At 46.0% G+C, this 26046-nt stretch overlaps 1 protein-coding gene across 1 annotated transcript in view; it reads left to right on the top strand.

Annotated features, from left to right (window-relative positions):
- The window catches only part of SCTR (secretin receptor), a 416552-nt gene that overhangs the window by 315968 nt on the left and 74538 nt on the right, over positions 1–26046 (top strand). Inside the window, exons 10-11 of the mRNA XM_085647486.1 lie at positions 9256–9347; positions 14443–14581. Coding sequence (XP_085503612.1) covers positions 9256–9347; positions 14443–14581 — 231 coding nt within the window. The remainder of the gene's footprint in view (positions 1–9255; positions 9348–14442; positions 14582–26046) is intronic.

The following is a 26046-nucleotide window of genomic DNA, read 5'->3' as shown; positions in this document are numbered from 1 at the left end:
ATGGCCAGTCTCTCGATGTAACTAAGCGACGGTGATATTTCTTTTATGGTACCAGCTTGCTCATTTTAAGCCCTATTCTGTATAAAGCGGAAGCATACTGAGAGTACTCTGTGCGAAGCAGCGTTCTGCTAAAGATGTAATTGAACTGGATACTGATGTTAAGGTGGGAAGAACATAGTTTGTCTTCTGACCTTCAAAAAACAAAGTTTCAAACTCACTCTTTGTTAGAAATGGGAGTCTCTAGTTGGCAAGGACATGCACCTTTGTCCAAATAGGGACCCTTCTTCGTAGTCAGGATAAGGGAGTTACACTCCTAAAATAACCCCTGCTCACCCCCTTGGTAGCTTGGCACGAACAGTCAGGCTTATCTTAGAGGCAGTGTGTGAAGCATTTGCATATAACCCACAGTTTTACAGTGTAAGCACTACAAAAGGACACCACACCAGTTTAGAAAAATAGGCAATATTTTTATATACTTTAAGACGACCAAAAACGATAAAAATCCACAATACAGTACTTAAAATCTACAGTTGGTAAAATAAGCTTTAAAAACAGTTTCTTGATGTCGATAGCTTAGTCCGGGGCTATCACGGCTTTCGAAAACACGACGTCCGCAGGCGTCAGTTCCGGAGGTCGGTGCAGGAGTCGTCGGGGCCCTAGAAGTCACACGCGTTGCTGGTCGATCTCCTCTTTGTTGCAGTCAGGAGAGCTGGCCTCGGCAGGCGTCAGGTGCTGCGGTGCGAAGTGCAGCAGTGCGGCCTGCGATGCCCTCAGGTCGCGGTGCGAGCAGCGGCTCGGTGGCGGCGTCAGATGGCGTCGTCGGTGAGACCAGGGTTGAGGTGCGAGATGAAGGCAGTGCTCGTCATGGTGCTGGCAGGTCACAGTGCAGGCTGCGGCGCCATCGTTGCTGGAGCGCTGTCGTCGGCTGGCGAACTGGAGTCGATGGTGCCAGCGTCGGTAGGCCAAGGCTGCGGGGCAGGATGAGGGTGGTGCGTCGTGTAACTTTACCACCGGTGCCCTCGAACCACGGTGCAAGCAGCAGCATCGATTTCGACTTGCAGCAGCGTCGTCGGTGATTTTAAGGCGTCGTCGTGAAGCGAGATGGTGTGGAGTGTGGTGCCCACAGGTCGCGGTGTGAGCAGCGGCTCGGTGGCGGCATCAGCAGGAGTCGTCGGTGAGACCAGGGTCACTGTGCAGCATTGCGGAGGTACCCCCTGCGGTGCCGTTAGGACACGGCGTCGGCAGCGGCGTCATCGTCGTCAAGTTGCTTTTTTTCTGTTGCAGCACAAAACACACAGTCCCCAGTGCTGAGGGCAGAAGAGCTTGAAGTCTGCTGTTCCTGAGACTTTGGAACAGGAGCAGGCTCTACCTCAAACCCTTGGAGAAACTCACAAAGTAGAAAGTTCAGTCCAGTCCTTTCACTGCCCAAGATAGAAGCAGCCACTGCAGGTCAGCCCAGCAAAGCACATAGCAAAGTGATAATTCCTCCTCACAGCTTCTCCATCTCTTCTTCTTGTCAGTCTTCTTGATCCCGATGAGTTCTTAAGTTCAGGGATTTGGGCCCCAATATTTATATCCCCAAATCCTTTGATCTCTTAGGCAGAGAGTGTCTGTGCCTAGCCAGAACCAGTTTTGCTTTCTCTGGTGTGATTTCCTGGCAGGAGGTGGAGACTGCATTGTCAGAGGCAGACCAGGCCCTTTGAGGTACAAGGAAAACTCCTCTCCTTCCCCCATCACAGCCCAGGTCTATTCAGCCCTTTCCTGACCTACCTAGACTATCTTGAGCCACTCCTGCTCCCCAGCCTTCTATCATTCAAAAGCCAGACAGGCAATCCACATTCCAGCAGAGGCACACTGGATGACTGAGCAAGAAAATACCTACTTTCTAAAAGTGGTGTTTTCAAACACAGAATGTAAATATCACCTTCACTAAAAGATGCATCTTTAGATTCTGAGTTCAGGCATACTAAACTGTATTTTCCTACCTAATTCCCCGGGCCAGTTATGTATATAAGATGTTATAAACAAACTTCCCATTCTGTCCTATTGGGAACAGGAAGCCTTGCAATAGTGAAAAACGAAATTGGCTGTAATTCACTATCAGGACATGCCACACACACCAGGGCATGTCCTACCCTTCACATACACCGCACCCTGCCCACAGGGGTACCTTGGGCCTACCTGAGGGGTGCCTGAAGTGTAAGAAAAGGGAAGGTTAGGGACTGGCAATTGTGTGCACTGGCCAAGTTGACATGGCAGTTACAAACTGTGCGCAGTCCTGTCTGACACATTGTAGGAGATGGGATCATAAAGTAGACTTCTTAATAAAAGTTTGAAATGATGTGGGGAGCATGTACTGACTTGACCCCTTTCCTTCTCCCTCCCCTCACAATAAGCTTTAAAAACATGTTGCAATGTGTCCTATATAGTATTGGGCTGTTATTTAATTGCCCTCTTGTGAGGACTACTGTTATTCTTCTGTAAATTCCGAAATGAATACCATGTTTACTGTATCGTATCTAATTTACACTGAGTCCAACCAAAGTATGCCATACGAAATCAGAATGTACAAATGATGGCTCGAATGTTATGTCACACTTTTGAATGGCCAATTAACTGTTCATTTTCCTTTTTTAGGTCTCACCTAGCGATGCAGCGCATGCGCTGCTCGCCTTGGCGAGACCTATAGTCGTCGGTTTTGCTAGCGAAGAGGGACAGGAGATGGCACGCGCCCGGACAGGCGATGTGCACGCGCATGGCTGTCTCAGGGCTCGTGCGCAGCGCCCCTCCCATCGCGGCTTGGCTGTTGCAGTCGTGAGGCGAGACTGCCTGTTGGCTCGAGCCGTGCAGCTGACGTGACGTGCTGGCTCATCACTGCAAAGCAACACGTGTATTGTGGGCAAAACTCCTCAATTTGGCACACCAACGCTGGCTCCAAACTTTTAAACCCTTAGGCTCAGATTGACTATTCTTTTAGGAGTACTCTAGCACGACACAAAGCAGAACAAACACCGTAGTCGAGCAATTTTCAAACAAAAGAGAGGTTTTGCGCTGATAATTTGAAGCAAAATGGCTGGCTCTGTATTGCATAGCAGTAATTATTTGGTGAAATGCCCCAGGGACTACCTACTTCTCAGAGACCAGGTGACACCGTACTGAGGTCACACTGGCTCCAGTATCTCTGAGAGCCTCTTCCCTTTTCCCATTGATGGTCACCCAGGTGCTGTATTTCTTTGTGTTAGGGGGCACCTGGTTTCCTGGGACCATCTCACAGTCCCCTAGTGGGACGAGGGTAATTTCGGCGGGGTCCCCACCCTTCTGTGGGTACTCTTCCTCCTCCCCAAGCGCTACACTAGCCAACACTTTGGACTGCCCACCGGTGGGTGGCTGAGCCCCCTTTAAACACCTGGGGTCCCCCTTCATGTGCCCCACCTGGTCACATGCAAAACACTTACGGGGGCCGGTCTCAGCAGGCTTTCCTGACGAGACCCCTTGTTTCTTATCTCCGGGGGGATGGGAACCTTTACCTTGGGTGTTAGTTTGGGGCCCTTTAGAGAACTTCTGAGTTTCACCCTTGTCCCCCCCACTTTTTGGCTGGGGACCCTGCCCACCTTTGGCTAACTCTCCCCCAAACGCTTTCTTGTGGACCCTGGTACTCACCCAGCGGTCCGACTCCATAGCAAGCTTCCTAGGGTCAGTCAGCTTATTATCAACTAGGTGCTGGCGCAGATCTGCAAAACATAGACTAGACAAGTGCTCCCATGCAATCAAATTGTAGAGCCCCTGAAAATCTGTCACATTACTGCCCTTCACCCAGCCATCCAGTGACCGGCAAAACACATCCACACATTCCAACCAAGTGTTGGCATCAGACTTCTTACTGGACCTGACCTGATCCCTGTACTTTTCAGGGGTAAGACCATACTTAGTGAGAAGGGCGTCCTTCATGTCTGGATAGGTGAGGTGATACCGCTTACCCAAAGCTATTAAAGTATCCCTTGCTTCTTTTTTGGAAGAGAGGCCACAATCCTGCTCCCCAATTCCCCTCAGGGACCCCGTTCATGTGGATTGCTGCCTTGTATCCTTGAAACCACCTTTGTATGTCATCCCCCTTCTTGAATTCCTTGCCTACATTCTTAGGGATGAGTACAATTATGTCTACCTGTCTTGATGAATTGCTGCCACCATCTGAGCTGGGCCTACTTCTTAGCTCCAGCTCCTTAAGACCTCCCTCATGGTCTAAGAGCATCTTCCTTTCCTCCATGGCTATTCTTTTGTCTTCCCTCTCACTTTCTATCCTGAGATTTTCCAACTCGAGCTTCCTTGCTTCCTGCCTGTCCTCCAGCTCCTCTGGGGACAGGCTACTGCTGCCTGGCCTGGAGGGTTACCCCCTCCCAAAAGCACATCCACCCTAAGAATAGGCTCCTCCGCTCCTCCACTGAGATCTCCAGATTGCCCACTTGCATCTCTGGCTGCTACCCAGGCCCTCAGCGGCTTTTGTAGCTCGTCCTTCCTAGTGAGGCCTCTGACCTGGACTTTTAGGTTCTTGCAAATTTATTTCAATTCCCTAACATAGTAGGCTTCCAACCTATCCTCCTCAAAGGCAATTTCCAGGGATGTAACAGATGATGCTCTTGATTCCGGCATGATCAAGTAACAAGTTCAAACTGGCAAGATCAAAAATAAGCCAAAAAGAAAAAGAACTACTATATGGCACGTAATGGTCTGCGATATGGTAATAGTGCACACCAATCACTGTAAGTCAAGTGCAAATGCAAGTCCTATCCTCACCGCTGAGAACCAATGTTAGAAATGGGGGTCTCTAATTGGCAAGGTCTTGCACCTTTGTCCAAATAGGGACCCTTCTTCCTAGTCAGGATAAGGGAGTTACACTCCTAAAATAACCCCTGCTCACCCCCTTGGTAGCTTGGCACTAGCACTCAGGCTTATCTTAGAGGCAGTGTGTGAAGCATTTGCACATAACCCACAGTAATACAGTGTAAGCACTACAAAAGGACAACACACCAGTTTAAAAAATAGGCAATATTTTTATATACTTTAAGACAAGACCAAAAACGATAAAAATCCACACTACAGTACTTAAAAATCTACAGTTGTCAAAATAAGCTTTAAAAACAGTTCCTTGATGTCGATAGCTCCATCCGGGGCTATTACGGCGTCGTGAGCAAACAAATCCAAACAGTTCTGGCTGACCGCGGCGTCGCAGGCAAACTACGGTGTCGGGCAGAACCGCAAACAGTACCTTTTAGAAATGCAGGGCGTCGGTGACCTCTCATTGAGCTTTCAAAAACTCGGCGTCTGCTGGCGGTGGTTCTGGGGCTCCGTGCAGGAGTCGTCAGGGCCCTAGAAGTCACACGCGTTCCAGGTCGATCTCCTCTTTGTTGGAGTCAGGAGCGCTGGCGTCGGCAGGCGTTGGTTGCTGCGGTGTGAAGTCCAGCGGTGTGGCGTGCGGTGCCCTCAGGTCGTGGTGCGAGCAGTGGCTCGGTGGCGGTGTCAGATGGTGTCGTCGGTGAGACCAGGGTCTCGGTGTGAGATGAAGGCGGTGCTCGTCACGGTGCTGGCAGGTCAAGGTACAAGCAGCGGCGTCCTCGTTGCTAAAGCGCTGTCGTCGGCTGCCAAACTGGAGCCGATAGCGCAGGCATCATTAGGCAAAGGCGGGATGAGGGCGGTGCATCGTGTAACTTTACAAGCGTTGCCCTAGAACCACGGTGCAAGCGGTGGCATTGATTTTGGCATGTAGCGGCGGCGTCGGGGATACCAAGGCGTCGTTGTGAAGCGAGGCGGTGCGGAGTGCGGTGCCCACAGGTCGCGGTGCGAGCAGCGGCTCGGTGGAGGTGTCAGCAGGCATCATCAGTGAGACCAGGGTCACGGTGCGACATTACGGCGGTGCCCTCTGCGATGCCAAGGGGTCACCGTGAAGTGAGACGGTGCATAGTGCGGTGCCCACAGGTCGCGGTGCGAGCAGCGACTCAGTGGCGGCATCAGCAGGTGTCATTGGTGAGACCAGGGTCGCGGTGCGGTGTTATGGCGGTGCCCTCTGCAGTGCCGTCAGGACACGGAGTCAGCAGCAGCGACGCAGACGTCGTCGAGTTGCTTTTCTTCTGTTGCAGCACAAAACACACAGTCCCCAGTGCTAAGGGCAGAAGAGCTTGAAGTCTTTGCTGTTCCTGAGACTTCTTGAACAGGGGGCAGGCTCTACCTCAAACACTTGGAGAAACTCACAAAGTAGTTTGCAGAAAGTTCAGTCCAGTCCTTTCACTGCCCAAGACAGAAGCAGCCACTGCAGGTCAGCCCAGCAAAGCACACAGCAAAGTGGTAGTTCCTCCTCACAGCTTCTCCGGCTCTTCTTCTTGGCAGTCTTCTTGATCCAGATGAGTTCTAAAGTTCAGGGATCTGGGCCCCAATGTTTATATCCCAAAATCCTTTGATCTCTTAGGCAGAGAGTGTATGTGCCCAGCCAGAACCAGTTCTGCCTTCTCTGGAGTGATTTCCTGGCATGAGGTGGAGACTGCATTGTCAGAGGCAGACCAGGCCCTTTGAGGTGCAAGGAAATCTCCTCTCCCTTCCTCTATCGCAGCCCAGGTCTATTCAGCCCTTTCCTGACCTACCTAGACTATCTGGAGCCACTCCTGCTCCCCAGCCTTCTGTCATCCAAAAGCCAGACAGGCAATCCACATTCCAACAGAGGCACACGTGATGACTGAGCAAGAAAATACCTACTTTCTAAAAGTGGTATTTTCAAACACAGAATGTAAATATCACCTTCACTAAAAGATGCATCTTTAGATTCTGTGTTCAGGCATACTAAACTTTATTTTCCTAAGTAATTCCCCGGGCCAGTTATGTTTATAAGATGTTATAAACAAACTTCCCATTCAGTCCTATGGGGAACAGGAAGCCTTGCAATAGTGAAAAAAGAATTTGGCTGTAATTCACTATCAGGACATGCCACACACACCAGGGCATGTCCTACCTTTCACATTCACTGCACCCTGCCCACAGGGGTACCTTGGGCCTACGTGAGGGGTGCCTGACATGTATGAAAAGGGAAGGTTAGGGACTGGCAAGTGTGTGCACTGGCCAAGTTGAAATGGCAGTTACAAACTGCGCGCAGACTCTGCAATGGCATGTCTGAGTTACCTTTTTAGGGCTACTCACGTGGGTGGCACAACCAGTGCTGCAGGCCCACTACTAGCATTTGATTAATACTCAGTGCACTTTACTTCGGGCTAACAGGTAAATCAAACATCCAAACATGGAAACACCAATCAATACAATTTACTATAGGAACACTTGCACTTTACCACTGATCAGCAGTGTGAAAAGTGTGCAGAAACTCTACACCAGCAAAAATAGAGTCAAAACCGGGAGGTCAGAGAGCAAAAACTCAGGGGAAACACCCCAAAAGATGCCAAGTCTAACACTCTTTCTGCTGGTCTTTAAATATGAGTGGTTCTCTTCTCTCTCCATAAAAGGTTGCACGGTAGCACAGTAGGTCGCACCCGCTTATTATATTCATAGTCCACAAACCAGTTAACTTTCCCATCACTCATTGTCTTTATGCTTGATTTGGGTCTAGACAGCGCTCCGCCGGCTTTTGGCTTGGTTCATGTTAAAGAAATACCACATACATACATACATATATATAGTCAGTGCCTTCAGTGAAGCCTTGCAGTACAGAAAGAAAGGTCTTAGGTACTCCCTCCGTTTTTTCTCCTGAAAGGGCTTGTTACAAACTATGAGAAGCCTTTTTATTTAATTTTCAAACTGACCTCCACAATTCCTGCAAAACTGTTTAACATTTATGTAGCCCCACTGTTGCACTCATTTAATCTCACAGCCTCAGATTTTATGCTTATGTAGATGATACCAACTCATCATTCGTCTTGATGGAAATCTTGACCATCTTCAGAACCAGCTTACGTCCACCTGCTTTTTTTGGTGAAAGTTATCAGGAAAATTGCTCTGTTGCTTTCCTGCTCCCTGCTCTTTCAGAAAAACCCGATCCAAGCCCTCGTCATTTCTAGGCTGTATTATTGTAACTCTTTGTTTATAGGACTTCCCAGCTATAGTTTCCATAAATTGTAGCAGATTCAGAATGCAGAGGCCTGTCTCATTCTGGGGTTAAACTATAGAGCTAGCATTTCAGTCCTCCACTCTTCCTTGGCTGCATATAAGCAATGATTTTTAAAAGCAATTTGTATTTTGCCATAAGTCTTTACATAGGCTGCCATAAGCCTCTACTTGATCTGCAATCTGATCATTAGATGGCCTATTTTTATATCGCTGTGCGACCCCTTAGCTCTAATTTTCAGCATTGTGTCAACATCCCCAAAATTTAATAAAGCCTGCATTGACTATGACTCTTTTATACTCATCACCTCTCGAGCCTGTGATGGTCTCCTTCCATCTGTCCAAGAAGAAAAGTCTTTGTCCAAATTTCACAAACTGCTAAAAACCTACCTATTCACTTTGGAAGTTTATCTTTTATAAAGACATAAATCATTCAATCAGTCAATCGGTAGAGCGAACTATCACAACTCAAGCGATTCCATGGAAATTGGTTCACCAAAATGCCAGCAGGTACAGAAGTGATTTCTGCTCCATTTGACCAGGGTTGACGTGCTGTTCCATCCTCAGCCCGTCACCAGCGGTCATTTTGCAGATGAAGGGCTCATGGAAGGGAGGGACAGACGTAACTCACATTGCCAAAGCCCAATTATCTCACTTTTTTTAAACAATTCGGATAAACACTAAAGTGTAGCTAAGTGAGTGCTTTGTTAGGATGTCTTGGTATGGACATCTACTTAAGGACTTTTGATCAAAGAGAATCTGAGAACATCATGGTGAGATGCTGGGGCAGCATGGCACATAACAATAACATGAGGAAGCAGCAGACATTCTGTAGGCCCTCCTGTCCTAACCAATAGTTGCCTGATGCACTCTGACACCAGGCAGAGCGAGGAAAGCACCAGAGGAACTAAAGGGCAAGCCAAGAGATGAACCTGCCATGCTTTGTTGCTCTATGAAAAGTCCTTTTGTCATCAGTTTGAGTGTTAGAATGAAATCTACATAAACATACAGCGAATTTACAGGAATGGTGACCACAATTCAAAGCCAATGAACTTCATAGCTTAGGACAGCTGTTTAACATGATCAAGACAATAATGAGATTTAGGAAGGAAATGTTTTACATTATTGTTGTAGTTTTTAATTTACCTTTGTTTTTTTCAGATCAATTTCATCTTGTTTGTGAGAATAGTAAGAATTTTGATGAAAAAACTCAAAACCTCAGAAGTTTGGGGAAGCAATGCAGGCCAGTACAAGTAAGTGATATATGAATTGGGGTAGTTACTGGTGTAAGTACCATGAAGCAAATGCATTCCAGTGAATCATGCCTCACAGTTCATTCTGCTGACATGATCAACTGATTTAAGGGTTTGTGAAGGGCCAGCATGACTTGCTGATTCTTACAGGACTCGTATAATGCTGAGAACCGCAAAAACAAGTGCCGCTGTCCATATGCTACCACATCATGGTGGAGTTGTGCTGGTAGATATCATTCTGAGTGCTGGATTCACTACAGTGTTTCCCTGTGTAAGTGTGATATACAGTCATGACTCATGAGTATCTTCACTTCTGAGTGAAAAATTACTTTTACAATTCACAAAAGTTATATTGTACTTATATAATGATTTACTCACACTTTCTGTGTGAGTAAATCTCCGGTGTATCACGGCCCCTTCCTGTGTCCTCTCTGTCACGACCCTTTCCTGCACTCCTCATAGTGGTCTAGCGTGCAGGGCTCATGTTGCTTTATTTCTATGGTGCTTTCTGGCACGCTGTGATATCTTGACCGTGTTTCCCCAGCACAGCCCTCCAAAAACTGATGTTCCCCCAACATTCTTCAAGGTATGGTAGTTCACAAAACTACATCCTTTGAATCATAAAACACCTCGACCATGAAGTTGGCATTTTACCAACTCCTACTTTAATGGCAATTATTGCTGCTGTTAACTGCCAACAGCGGGAAAGCCTGGGTTCACACTGGTGAACGAAGCAAACTAGGAAATACCTACACATAAAGATAGTGAAAAGACAAACCTACTCTATTAAGTGCTAAACAGAGAACTACTAGGTATATCTGACCTGAAATGGCAAGCAAGAGAAGCATGTCTTCTAATCTCATCTCTGGCTTCACATATTGCAGAAAGCCACTTTGGAAAAACTGATGTATAGAAGTCTGAGACACAAGCCCCTTGTACCTCAAAAATACGGTCGCTTACCACGACATTCAGGAGTCCTGATATAAAAGTCAATATATATACATATTTAACAAGGGTTTAGACTTACTTGTTAAATACTTACAATTTCGTGGTTAGGGCATATTCGTTGTAAAACATTTTGCTGTAATTCATTTTCGTTAAAACGATTGCGGCGTAAAGCCATTTGTTAAAATGGCATCCGTTATTGCATCATACATTCAACATTCACCAGTCTTGGCATACCCCCACTTCGTAGGGCAGTGGCATGGTGAGCAAAAGAACAATGGGCTGGAATGCTACCCCGAGCAATCGCTAGTGATTAGACTTATAGAAAGCATTCTCCCATCACCTTCTGTGTGTTTGATGTAATGCCCTAAGTGCCCAGACCTGGGGCCCATGCTGACTATAGTATTGGAACCAAACTACACCCGCCTGAAGAGCCCCTGTCAGCGTGAAACCGGTCTTGGGGTGCTTTTTTAGAGATGACCTGTATTGGCAGTTTGGGCCGTACGGTTTCTGTTGGAGCAGAGTCAAAAATGATTTGCATATCGCTGGGTCTAATCTGAGGTGTCATGCCAGGCAAAGAACAATGGGTTGAAATGCTTACCCCGAGCACTTATTGCAAGCATCCTCCCATCAGCTTTGTGTGTTTTGTGTGTTTGATGCATTTATTAAACTCCGGAGCAGAGAGAGCAGCTTTACCAATAAATAAATGACTCATAACGTATACAAAGACATGAGGAAAAGCCTCCTTTCACCTACAGGCATACTTTGCAAAAACATCTGTAGATAGATACATGTGTATGGTCAAACGTGTGCTGTTTTAACAACACCATCACTGGAGTCTCTTTGCATACTGTGGTCACAATACAATAGTCCATATCCAGGACCTGAGTGACTCAATGTGGAAACCCAAATAATTTGGTTTTCGGTTTCTTGTTGAATGACTATCTTTATTTATTTATTTTTCATGTGATTATATCAGTAAAAGATAAATTTAGGATGCTATTTTTATGTATTTTTATTATGAACGTACATGACATTCGGACAATCTTTTAGTTGCAAAAGTGGCTTGATAATATTTATCTTGATGTATTATTGAGGCTGTAATTATGCATATGTGTCGTGTTTCATTGGCAAAACATCCTCCCCACCGTAGCGAGGCAAAGGCGACAGAGGCATTGCCTTTTCCTGTGACTAGCCCATGGAGGCAGAGCCTGTGTCCCGCTGCTTCCCGAGGGCTCAAGGCACTGCAACAAGTACATCTATTTGTATTACAAACACACTAAAGAGGATTTTTTTTTCAATTTCCGAGGATCACTAGTTAATTTGTAACTGTGGATTTGTCTACTCTAAGCAGTCATTAGTTCGTAGCTTTACAGCTGGCATGATTATTAACATTTAAACGAATGATAAAACGACCTGTTCTAATATTGTAAATATGAATGAATGGCATTTCTCTCATTGATATTTAATGGCTAATTTTCCTAAAAGCCTAACAATGAGGGAGGTTATTAAAGGGAGGGCTTGGTTTTTAGGAAGAAGGTGTAGAGGTCTATGTTATGATTTAAGAGTATTATTGTTAGTCCCACCTTTGTTTCTGTGCTCATGTTCACTTGCCTGTCATATGCTGTTTTTAGGTCTCGCCTAGCAGCGTGCATGCGCTGACCTGCGGGACTTATTGTAAGGGGCCTTTCAAAAGCTCACCACACGCGGGTAACCGCAAGCAATAGGCAACACACGCACAAGCATGGCCTATTGCTTGCGGTTACCCGCACAGGTGCCATATGTTTTGAATTATCGTGCACAGACACGGGTGTGATAATTCAAAACATATGGCCTCACGACGCGCCCCCCACGTGCACATCATGACGGCTGGGTACTTAATGACTTTTCCGCCCAGTGCTGTGGTTACAATGCAGTGAACGGATGCACTTTGAAGTCAAGGTAATTAATTGCTGTTTCTCTTCGAGCCTGGTTGCAACGCAGCATCGCGGTAGTTAAAGGTCATATTCTTCAACATAATTCTGTCACTTTTTTTAGGAATCCATCAATCCCGAGGCTGTGTATGCCTCAATGACTACGTCTTTTTCTTAAAAGGTACACAGTGTTCAGTTTTCATTTCTAAACTGAGTACCTCATAGTCGGGAGTGGTGGTACATAATTGGTCCCTTTTTTTTTGTCTTTATGATATACAGTCATTTGGAACCTTGGAAATAATTTTGGCCCTTATAATTCTACGAAGTGATTTAAAGATTCACACATCTAAATGGAGAATTTTTGTGTATAAGTACATTGCCTCTACATTGCTCATGGCACCACAGCATCACTCAGCACCACCACAGCATCACTCAGCACCACCACAGCATCACTCAGCGCCACAACAGCATCACTCAGCACCACCACAGCATCACTCAGGGCCACCACAGCATTACTCAGCGCCACCACAGCATCACTCAGCGCCACCATAGCATCACTCAGCGCCACTACAGCATCACTCAGCAACACCACAGCATCACTCAGCGCCACCACAGCATCACTCAGGGCCGCAACAGCATCACTCAGGGCCACCACAGCATCACTCAGCGCCACCACAGCATCACCCAACACCACCACAGCATCACCCAACACCACCACACCATCACTCAGCACCACCAGAGCATCACTCAGCGCCACCACAGCATCACTCAGCGCCACCACAGCATCACTCAGCACCACCACAGAATCCCTCAGCACCACCACAGCATCACTCAGGGCCACAACAATATCACTCGACACCACCACAGCATCACTCAGCACCACCACAGCATCACTCAGCACCACCACAGCATCAGTCAGCATCACCACAACAATATCACTCAGCGCCACAACAGCATCACTCAGCACCACCACAGCATCACTCAGCACCTCATCAGTATCACTCAGCATCACCTTTGCACTAGTACACCACCACATCATCAACACTCAGCAAGACCTGAGTATCATTCAGCATCACCTCAGCATCGTCTCCGCACCAGTCACCACCACTACCACCTCAGCATCCCTCAGCACCACCACAGCATCACTCAGGGCCACAACAATATCACTCGACACCACCACAGCATCACTCAGCACCACCACAGCATCACTCAGCACCACCACAGCATCAGTCAGCTTCACCACAGCATCAGTCAGCGCTACCACAGCATCACTCAGTGCCACCACAGCATCACTCAGGGCCACCACAGCATCACTCAGCACCACCACAGCATCACTCAGGTCCACAACAATATCACTCAGCGCCACCACAGCATCACTCAGCACCACCACAGCATCACTCAGCGCCACCACAGCATCACTCAGCACCTCATCAGTATCACTCAGCATCACCTTTGCACTAGTACACCACCACATCATCAACACTCAGCAAGACCTGAGTATCATTCAGCATCACCTCAGCATCGTCTCCGCACCAGTCACCACCACTACCACCTCAGCATCCCTCAGCACCACGTCAGCCTGCTCTCGGAATCTGGCATCTGTTGATTCTCCCCTAGCGTCTGGCCGCTGCTAGTGTCATAATACAGGTACTAGTTCCCAACCTTCACCCTCCAATTGTTTATGCCCCCTCATATAAAAGCTTTAACAAACAACCATTGGAATAGGCAGGAACAAGTTGCCAGCATTGCAAGAACAAAAGAAAACTGAGGAAATGTTTTATTGTAAATACTTTTTTTAATATGGTCGTTCAGTTGTACATAATGCCTTCTTGGTCATATATAAGGTAACAAAAATGCTTCTGACACTTTTTTATTAAAACTTTTCGGCATGCTGCAGAGCAGCCACACTTCTCTATAGCACAGCTTAAAGACATTGGCAAAGTCAATAGCTCTGGCTAAACACTTATAAGGCCCCAAAGGCGAGACCTATTGGCTGTGCCAATGCTTGTTTCTTCTGTAACTCATTCCATGTTCTAGAATCTAGCCCTGTGAGTTACAACCAACACAGGCAGTGGCAGTTGGAACTTGGAGGTCACAGGAGCTGGACCTGTGGACATCTGCTCCTACATTTAAAGAATAAAGTCACTTTCTTAATCTGCTTGTGGCTATGAACTTCTATCATAGTAAAAAGTCATATAACAGCTATTCACAAAACATCTTCTTTTTGTATTTTACAGAAGACTTGCAAAGTCCACCCTTCTCCTAATCCCTCTCTTTGGAGTGCACTACATAATTTTTGTGTTTTTCCCGGAAGATGTGAGCAGCGGCACCAGACAAATTCGCCTCTCTTTTGAACTAGCACTTGGATCATTTCAGGTAGTGATTTTACATACTTTACTTTGGAAGCTTACCTTGGAAAGGATTTTGCAGTAAATATGTTTTTCTTGTATCACTAAAAAGAACCACAATACCATTAGGTTACTTTCTTTGCATCTTTTTAATAAGTAGCACTGTGGCCCAATGATTACTTTTGAGTTGAAATTATGCTTTTTAAGGATGTAAAACTACAATTTGTTCAGCAATCTAAAATATTAGATATGGTAGTTAATGCAGTCAAATCACCAGCATTTTCAGTTTAGCACAGTTTTTTTGCTTTGCTCTTGACACATTGGTAAATGTTTATGCTCATTTAAAAAACACCTTCTCTTCGAAAATGTGGATTTCTCCTTTCAGATAGTTAATTGTGATATTTGTATTAACACTTGATTAAACAAAAATATAAATCTCCACTAATAGGTTGGGGGTGGGAGGTGATCATCTTCAAATATGGCCGCCATAAGAGGAACAATCCTCACTCAGATACACCTGATGGCCATAGCGAAAACTGACAAAAGCTGCCACTCCCCACCCGGCACTTCACCTGCAAACAGGCGGCGCCGGTAGGTCCAAAGGACAAAGTGAGTACCAATGCCAAGACATTACGGCCTGTGCACCTTTACTTATCTGAGATACTTATCTGTTATCTTTTTTTCATGTATATACCTCAGCCAGTGCGCAGTCCTCGACCTCGATCTAAGGGGCAATTACAACATACTAGATGAGTAGGATGTCTACCACATCCTCAGCGGGGCCATTAAAACTCCCGAAGCTGAGTGGAATGTGTATGACTACATGTTTATATGTTGATGCTTGTCCTGTTTTCAAAGGAGCACGTTTTGATGTTACACCACTGGCCTGATTCACTGTGTGTTTTTATCTAATTCACAAAGTAGCGACGTCCAAGAACTCATCACACTCCAGAGTACGCCAATTTTTAGAATCCCCAAATTTTCATACCCAAGGGTTACTTTTGACTCTCGAGGGTCTTGGGCCTCCCGCTTGAAACAGAAAAGACTTAAGTTCTATACCTCGACCAGGTATCTTTTCAGCCTGGCCTTCAAAATAGGTAAGAAGCCCGTAGCCCCTCTCGTTGAGCTTTACAAGAGGAAGTGTGTACCCATTCCAACCAATGGGTCTGGCCTCTGGGGGTATAAAGCAGCTAAACATTTGCAGGATGAAGAAAATAGAGTCTGGAGACATATTCTTGGTGTGTCACCAAGGTCACCCAGGTATGCTGTTCATGAGGAACTTGGTTTCCCGCATGTAGCCGACGATATTAATCTGGCCCGCTGATGCTATGGTGTGCCATTTGGCGTAACCCTGAGGTTTCTCTGAAAAGAAAGATCATCAGGGATTGCCTCTCATTTGATAAGGGTCTCCAAATTCCCGGGTAAAAGTATGCCAAGGACACTAGCACTAAGTTAGGAAGCTCAGACTTTTCCTTTCCAGCTGATATTACTGCAAGGGACAAAAGCTGGGTCAAAAATAGCTTCAGGGAATTTGGAAGAGGGAAAAGAGAACAGTTTAAGCCAATAGAGAGTAGTTGTTGGTTCAAACCACTCTTAGGATGGAACCATACTTGGGGATGGTGCTGCACGCTCGGGATAAAGTATTACTAACTAGATTTAGGTTGGGACAGATCTTTCCTTTCCCCTGGGTCAGTTTGACCCTAAAAGCATCTTGGTTTTCCCCTATGATGGACACCCCCTGCAAACACTGGCACACTTTCTCTTCTTCTGCAGGCTTTATGGTTGTTATACAAGACTGTTTTTAATCCCACTTCTTGGGGCACCTAATTTTCTAGACACCTCCTGGCTCTTCTATTCCTGCAGATGCTTATCACTCTCGAGGTATACCTGGGTGTGGCCACTATCCTTAAACATGCGCTTCATCGTAGGCAAACACTATATTGCTTTAGTCATTCCAAACACCCCCACTAATCCAGCGGAATAACCCATGGTTTTATTTTTTTCATCTTTTAAGCAAGCTTTAGGCCTGTATGTAGTTTTTAGCACTCTACTATTGTACTATATATTATCCAGGTTATTATACTCTTGTGTTACTCATGATGCTGTAATTTGGGTATTCAAAGATATGAAAGGTGGCTTTGCCTACGTGTTGGGTGGTCACTGTTTATAACCTCACACGCTGCACTTTTGTGGATGTCAGGACTTTTGTAGTAGGATGTTGTAGAAAATGCTTGATATGTTTGGAAATTTAGGGGCTTAATTACAAGGCGCTTGCGTTGCCGTTGCGTCATTATTTTTGACACTCTGGCGGCACTTTCTTTGCTTCATATTTATAAGGCGATGCATTAGGCCTAATGCATTCGTTTTTTCTAGGCCGGCATCAGGAAATATCTGTGCTAGTACCAGTAGCGCAATCCAGTTTATAATGTATGTAGGGTAGGCGTTCCATCGTAAAGTCTCACTTTCATCTGACGCAGTGATGTTTACATGTTTGGCAATGTGTGACGCATGTTTTAGATGCGTCGCGCCAAGCCTGGAATGCATAAACATTCTTACACCTCTAAAACTCAGGAATAGGAAATGACGCATTGGCTGTGCAATAGGAATCTGACCAGCTGAAGTCACTTAACACACTGTAATAAGTAATTAAATAACATCCCCTCAACTATTAGATGGTCTGCCCCTCATGTTGTAGGACCCTTTGAACAACCTGGGGCTATGGCACCTATGATATCATCAGACACTGCAGCAAGGCAGTGTGATGTTTAATACTCCATGAAAGGAACAGGCCTCATCTCCATATGGGGATGGGTCCCCAAGTCCAGCCAAGCGTACTCCAAACCACAAAAGGTAAGTGCGCACACAAGGTAGGTAACACATTAATTGCCACTTTACACGACAACATATACTTCTATCCACTCACGTTCAAGTGTCAATCAATATGACACACATACTTAGGTATCTTGGCACGCATAAGTAGACTATGCCCCCTGTAATGAGAAACAGAGCCATACTTCATACATGTATGGTTTACATCCAAGTCCAATGCAATAGAGCCCAAGGTGACTTTTCCACTATTTCATACTCTATTACATTATTCCCACACATTAGGCCAAGTTGCGTCAGTCAAAAACGACGCATCGCCTCTGTTTTGTGATGCATTGCTGAAGCTGAGCTTGTCGTAAACCTAAATTAAGCTGTGCGTCACTTTGGGAGCAGATGCACAGCACCATCCTTCTTACAGATGCGTTAGTATTTCTGACATACGTTGCAAGCTTGCGACCGGGTGCACCATACCATAAATATGGAGCATCCATGTCACTATTTTCTGTCGTAGCACAGCGCAAGTTTTTTTGATGCATTGCTGCCTTGATAAAGCAATGCATTAGTTCTTGTAAATGAGACCCTTAGTATTGTATTTTGCACAAGCCTTGATTTATTTATTATCATGTTCATGATTTTATACCATATATTTTTATACTGGTTTTTGTGTGTCTGTGCTTTATGGTTTTATTTATGAACCGAATAATGCTTTGATTGAATTATGTGTTTTGTTTAACCTGGGAACACACTGATAATTCCTCTGAAGACTCAAGGGTAATTCCAAGATTGTCTGAATATGGGCAAGGTCATTAAGATTCTTTTTAGACATTCAGATTTCATGTCCCTTACTCTTTTTTGTTGGACCGAGAGCTCTAAAGTTTTCCACTCCAATGCATGATATAACAGTCAATCCAGGTAATTGCTTCTCATTCTTAGATTTGCAGTTCTTATTGTACCATTATAATGTCGTGATCACAATTCCCACAATATCAAGCATAATTAGAATGTTTTTGCCCCCCTTACCATACCACATACGTCACTCACTTGTGGGGACTGGATGGCACTGAAGTTACTGATGCCTCTTCCATTCTGGCAGAATTTACTGACTTCTATAAGGCACTATACACGTCTTGCCTGGGCTCCGGTGTAGGCATTGACTGAAATCGCCATGGTGTGGATGGGCCGGCCTACAGCAATTCCTTGACTCTCCCATCACATGTAAGGAAATCTCACGTGCCATAGAGGACTTGAGCAGATCCATATCCCCTGACTTGTATGGGTTCACTGGAGACTTTTAAAAAGCTTATAAACCGCTTCTGGTCCCAAATTTATTAGAAATGTATGCTTAATCTCTTGAGTGTGGCTCCTTAGACCCCACGCTGTGGGAGGCTGTCATTACAGTTTTACTTAAGGCCAATAAGCCTCCTTTCAACTGCTCTTCATATCGGCCATTATCCCTTATCAATTTTGTCACTAAAATATTGGCCAAAGTCTTAGCAACCCACCTTTCTCCTTTAATGGATCACATAATTTCCCCCATGCAATCTGACTTTGTTCCACACCGTTCCACTTCAATTCATCTTTACACCCTATTCACAGTGCTTAGACAAATCTCCCCTTCCGTTCCCTCGGTGGTAGCGTTATCACATGTCAAAAAGGCATTCAATTCACTCGAGTGTTCTTTTCTTCATGCCACACTAGCAAAACTGGGCATGCCTAATGGCTTTTGCAAACTGATTTGTTTGTTATATCAAGACCCATTGGCTCGGTTACGCCCCAATGGTACACTCACAGAACCTTTTCCATTAATGTGTGGCATACGAAAAGGTTGCCCACTTTCTCCTCTTTTCTTTATAATCGCCATGGACCCTCTAGTCCACCATCTTCAGGAACCCTACTTCCGTAGGGGCCTTAGATTTCCGCATGGGACACTATTAGCTTCCCTTTATGTGGACAACATAATATTGTTAGTTTGTTACCCCGCATCCAATTTGCCTCCACTGGTGCGCGAGGTACAGCAGTTCGGCGTTTTCTCTGGTCTTCACAGTAACCGGAGCAAGTCCGATTTATTTCCACATATGGAACCCACTGTGCAGTGTGACCTTGATTTCCCCCTGCAATGGTGCCCAGACTCTGCCAGATATTTGGGCATTCATATCTACAGGGAGCACTCAGAATTAATCCGCTGCAAGTATGGGCCCACCTTGACGAAACTTGAAACACAGGTGGAAAGGTGGAACAAGCTTCCGTTGGTCATTAAAATGATTGTGTAGCCTCACTTTCTTTATATTTTTTAAAAATATTCCCATTGCCCTCACTAGCAGTTTTTTTACTTCCCTGCGTGGGTTGCTCATGCAGCTAAAATTGGCAGGTTCCTGGCTTCGCTTTTGCTGGGTAGTCTTCACGCTTCCCCATGATTGCTGAGGATTTGGAGTCCCTGACCTTCAACTATATTTCCATGTAGCCTAAGCACATTATGCTTACTGCTAGTATCATCCAGATGCCCTGTTGCCTTTCCTCAAACCACAAAGAGCGCACCTGCCACATCTCCCCAATGCCACCCAATTGCCCCAAGGTCTTCCACTCAACACCAACATAATAGAGACTCTAGGTTTAAACCTTTGTGCTAAATCGGCAGGGATACTCTTTATTCCCCATGCATCCCACTCATAAACAACCCTTGGCTCCCACCCACTTTTTAGCAACTAGTGTAGCGTACGCTTGGTGCGCAGGACTTACGGGTCGCAGGCTACCTGTTTATAGCTGGTGTGCTCAAACCCATTAGAATCCCTCTCACAGATCTCCATAGCTACTAGGTTGACCGCAACCAGACCTCAACCAGGCCCTCTCTAGTCGCTTCACCAGTTATCATGGGTGCTGCTGGGTCAGGGCTTTAGACTGACAATCTCTCGTCTTGAAGTTTCCGACCTTGCAGTACTTGTAGCAAGCCACACCCTTGGATTCGGAATAACTTCCCATGATGCTCCTTCCCCGACTCACAATTGCAGTCCCATTTCGCCTGGGCCCTCTACAAGTCCCTTGTGAGTTACCCAGGCCTTTAACCTCTGGTTTGGAACCAGCCTGTGGAAAGTTCCTCTCCACCTTTGACCTAAGATCCGTGTTGTTCTAGCTTCTTGTGAACTGAGTTAGCTAATCACTTGTCAGGCAACATTGTAAGCTTCTGTGAATCACTCTCTCTCAGGTCAGACAGGTATTTTGCCTAAGTGGCGTAAAGCACTCCTCATTGAGTTGCTCTGTCACCATCAACTGGTTAAAGAAATGAAAGTCCTTGGTCCCCATACCTCTCACCCACTCATTTCAATCATGTAATGGCACTATGAATCCAAGTCTCAAACGTACTACCATCTGCTCTCTTGCCATCCTAGAATTTCTGAAGGTACTGAGCTGGCTTCAGCCCAAAGCTTCTAATCAGAGCCTCCTTCAGTCTCTTGTAGAAGTAATGAGGAGACATTAACCTATTTCTCCTTGTAGCACCTCACCTGGGAAGGTGTAGCATTTTGACGCATTCCCAGATTTATTAGTGTTAGTAAATCTGTGAATGCGCCAAAAACCATGGGTGGATGAGTGGGAGCACCCATGCTCCAATCATGTAATGCCTACCCAGAACAGAGTAATGCAAGGTAGCAACTTGCTCTGCCTTGCGTTAAGCAGATTTACAATGGCATGAAGAGCGACGTAAGGTGGCTCTGCATGGCTTAGTAAATCTGACTTAAAGGCTTGAATTGCCTTGCGTCAACTTGAGTGAAACGAGGAATGCAAGCCCTTGATAAATCTGGCCCTAAAGGTGGCGATTGTCTTGGCGAAACGCTGGAAAATGCATTAGGGGACTGTTGGGACCGAAAAGTCTTGTGCATGGTTATAGACGTGTAACCCTGCCCTGAGTGCCCAATTGTATTGATGTCGGGATCCCTAATGCGGGTTTTTGTTGTCATTGGCAAACACGGATCATGCGTGTATCCCGTGACATAGGCAGCTCTCACGGATTGCTGTCTCATTAGACTGGGAGGGGCACCCAAAGCTCTACTCTCATAGGGTGGAAGGCTACTGCCTTCACCAGAAGCTAAGCAGCACAAGTGCGATGGTGGCAGCATACTGTGTAGTGATTAGGAGTGGGCAGAATCTTAATTCTGCCGGCAGATTGAGGGATTTTGTAATTTCATGTTACTCTCGCAAACCAGAATTACTGATTAAGTTCTGCCACTCCACCTGCGGAATTAATCTGCAGTGGTTTTTAATTTAACAGGGCTCAAAGACGGTTTGATCTGCAATGGTTTTTATACATAGAGGGACTGCTCGCTCTTCCAGCCCTGTTCAAACCACTGCACAGCAGGGCATACCCCTCAGCGCTCTTACAAACGTATGTAAGGACACTGAGGGGTATGCACGACTCTGCAGTGCATACCCCTCGGTACCCTTACATAAGTATGTAAGGGCACCCAGAGTTATGCACTGCACATTGTGGTGCCCACCCTGCCCCTTCCCAGAATGCCGCTGAATTTTAATGTAATTCTGTGGAATTCAGAAGAATAAATCTCCGCCAATTCCACCCACTGCTAGTAGTGATTAGTAGGAATGAGCAGGTCCTTTTTAGGTCTCGCCTGGCGTAAGACTGCGCAGACATGCGCAGTCTCACTGGCGAGATTTAATGATTTGAAGAGATTTCTCTAGTGGGCTTTAAGCCCCGCCCCTCTTTTCCATTGGCTGGCGTCACCGTTTATGCTAAATGGTGGCCAGCCATTGGAAAAGAGCGTCTAGTGACGTACACTTTTCCCTTTTAGAGCCGTCCCAGTTGGACTGGCTCGCTTGCTTTACGTTTGTAGTAAAGCCTTTTCTTATCTTTATGGGGCCATGTGTTTCAAACACATGGCCCCATAAAGACACGAGATCACCGCCTGAAGCTTCATAAAGTTCCGACGATACCTCAAGCCGCGCTGGGATTGGCCCAGCGTCGCAGGTTGCCTAGCAGGCAGCGGAGGGGGGGGCTCGTCTCTTGTTTACAGGGCTGCCCGAATTTTAAAAACATTAACCCTCTATGCAAGTACAATTTAACACGTGAGATAGACGAGAGAAGAACAAAGGGGCTGGATTGTATGTGGTGGAAGTTATTCTTTCCTTCTAATGCAAAATTCTCTCGCAATCTGTAGGAGCCTATGTCTGAATTAATCACCCCTGAAACTTCCAGAAAGTGCCTTGTTCATAGATAGGCATGAGGCAAGAAGGGGCATAAAGGAGGGGTGTAACAGATGATTCTTACAACGTGTGCACCGAAGCAGCGCTCGGAATTTGGCGAAAACAAATTAGACTTGCATTTCCAGATAAAAGGGCATGTCTCGCTCTAGCATCAGCTCAGCCTCCGAGAGGGGGAAGGCAACCACAGTCCGCCCCCTCTGCACTCTTTGTACCCATCCCCCACACTGGTGAGAAGCGAGTCCGACAGTCCTACCCTGGCGGAGTCTGGCAATCCTTGCATCTGTCCCCCACCCTGGTGAGAAGGGAGGCCGGCAGTCCTTGCACCAATCCTACCCTGGTGAGAAGCGAAATCCGGCAATCCTTGCATGCGTCCCCCGCCCTGGTGAGAAGGGAGTCCGGCAGTCCTTGCACCCGTCCCCTGCCCTGGTGAGAAGCGGAGTCTGGCAGTCCTTGCACCCGTCCCACGCCCTGGTGAGAAGGGTGTCCGGCAGTCCTTGCACCCGTCCTCTGCCCTGGTAAGAAGGAAGTCCGGCAGTCCTTGCACCCGTCCCCCGCCCTGGTGAGAAGGGAGTCCGGCAGTCCTTGCACCTGTCTCCCGCCCTGGTGAGAAGCGGAGTCTGGCAGTCCTTGCACCCGTCCCACGCCCTGGTCTGAAGGGAGTCCGGCAGTCCTTGCACCCGTCTCCCGCCTTGGTGAAAAGCGGAGATCGGCAGTCCTTGCACCCTTCCCCGCTCTGGTGAAAAGCGGAGTCGGCGTCAGAAGTTCCAGGGGGCAGATTTCATTTCAGAGGATGGCTGAAGGTCGGGAACCGATGGGCACACATGCCAACATTTCCGAAGAGGTAAGGGGGAGATTTAAAAAAAAACATAATCGGGAGAATGCTGCGTCCGTCCTACTGACCTCTGTCAAAGCAGGGGCAATTTCAGGCAGGAGACAGCCAGAATTAGCCACTTTTTTGCTTACAAAATCTGGAGTTTCCCGCCTGAATGAGGTCTGTTGACCGGCAGTTCTAACAAGCATTGAAAATGCAATAGGCCTCGCCTTTTATTAAGTTAAAGCCATTTGCTTTGCTATATAATACTATTAGCAAAGCACATGGCTTTAACTTAATAAAAGGCGAGGTCTATTGCATTTTCAATGGGGAACAACCTTTACAACGCAACTTTTACAACGCACTACCATTACAACGCATTTTTTACAACGCATAATCCATTACAACGCATGACATTACAACGCATGACACTACAACGCATTTTTAAAAACTACCTTTACAACGCATTCCATTAAAACGCATACTACCATTACAACGCATACCATTACAACGCATAATATTACACTATACTATCCAACACTTACCCTACTGATGCACCCCCTGGAGTTAGAATAGTAATTTTTACCCCTATACTATCCAACACTTACCCTACTGATGCACCCCCTGGAGTTAGAATAGTAATTTTTACCCCTATACTATCCAACGCTTACCCTACTGATGCACCCCCTGGAGTTAGAATAGTAATTTTTACCCCTATACTATCCAACACTTACCCTACTGATGCACCCCCTGGAGTTAGAATAGTAATTTTTACCCCTATACTATCCAACACTTACCCTACTGATGCACCCCCTGGAGTTAGAATAGTAATTTTTACCCCTATACTATCCAACACTTACCCTACTGTTGCACCCCCTGGAGTTAGAATAGTAATTTTTACCCCTATACTATCCAACACTTACCCTACTGTTGCACCCCCTGGAGTTAGAATAGTAATTTTTACCCCTATACTATCCAACACTTACCCTACTGTTGCACCCCCTGGAGTTAGAATAGTAATTTTTACCCCTATACTATCCAACACTTACCCTACTGTTGCACCCCCTGGAGTTAGAATAGTAATTTTTACCCCTATACTATCCAACACTTACCCTACTGTTGCACCCCCTGGAGTTAGAATAGTAATTTTGACCCCTATACTATCCAACACTTACCCTACTGTTGCACCCCCTGGAGTTAGAATAGTAATTTTTACCCCTATACTATCCAACACTTACCCTACTGTTGCACCCCCTGGAGTTAGAATAGTAATTTTTACCCCTATACTATCTAATACTTACCTTAAATGTAATTTAATATTATGCGTTGTAATGGTATGCGTTGTAAAGGTAGTATGCGTTGTAATGGTAGTGCGTTGTAAAGGTATTTTTTAAAAATGCGTTGTAGTGTCATGCGTTGTAATGTCATGCGTTGTAATGGATTATGCGTTGTAAAAAATGCGTTGTAAGTGCATGCGTTGTAAAAGTGTGCGTTGTAACGTCATACATCCATTTTCAATGCTTGTTAACCTGTGTCACTGGAGTAAGGCCTACATGTGCTCTCACTTTTTAAAGCTTTGCTCACTGCTGCATACTTAACTTACCCTTGGCCTTCATCAGTTAGATGTGAAGTGCTGGGCAGTGCAGGGGTGGTGACTCTGGTCTAGTTATATGTGTGCCTGGGAAGGGTAAAATACAAAGATAGAGCAGCGCTGTGCAGAGCGTGCATGCTGAGTGCATGTACTCGGTGTATGGGTACCTGCAAGTACAATACATGAAAGGTGCAGTGTTGTGCACCGTGCAGCTGGTGAGTGTGTGTGCTAGCTGCATGTGTGCCTGCAAGTGCTAACACAGAAAGGCTACACAGAGAGGCTACAGTACTGAAGGAGTGCACGCAGAGTGAATGTGTGTGCTGAATGCATATGTGTCTGTGGTGGCACAATACATGGAGGTAACAGTTCTGGATAGTGTGTGTGCTACACACTGAGTGCAAGTGTGCTTGTAATGGTACATTACATGGAAGATCCTGGGTTCCATTTTAAGAAACTCTGGACTATCTGTTGAAGACATGAGGAGGTAGATGAATCGCCCAGACAGATTTAGGTGTTGCTGCATTCCTGTGAGCTGGGTGGGGCACACTAGAGAAGGGAGGTCAAGGCTCCTCATGTACACTTCAAAGTGAGCTGTTTGATTCACTGAGAGATCACAAAGAAGGGGCCTGGACACATCTCAAGAAGGAGATGGGGCTGATAAGCAGGTTATAAAGAATTGGGCTGGGAGCCCGAGATCGACCTTTTGATGCGCATCTCATTGTGGCTGACATCCAGGTGTGTAAACTGCCATGGCCTGTGATCCAGCGGGTTACCAACCTCAGATACTCATTACAATATACTCACTTAGGCCCATAAACACACACTCATTCATAATAGGCTAGTAAATACCGCTGGGGTCAATTTATTGTGCTAATACCTGTAAGATGAATTTTATCTAATTATTTCTTACCAAACCTCTTGATCCAATGTATTGTCCTTTGGTCAATGGACCATTTAGTTAACTAAATAGGTGAAAGATTAAATATAATAAACCTTAATTAAATAACCACAGACTCTGGAGAGTTTAAAATGTTTATATGGTAAATTCATGTGAGCC

This window comes from Triturus cristatus, chromosome 3_2 (genome assembly GCF_964204655.1).
Source record: "Triturus cristatus chromosome 3_2, aTriCri1.1, whole genome shotgun sequence".
Classification (NCBI taxonomy): domain Eukaryota; kingdom Metazoa; phylum Chordata; class Amphibia; order Caudata; family Salamandridae; genus Triturus; species Triturus cristatus.
This window is presented reverse-complemented; position numbering and strand designations above follow the sequence as displayed.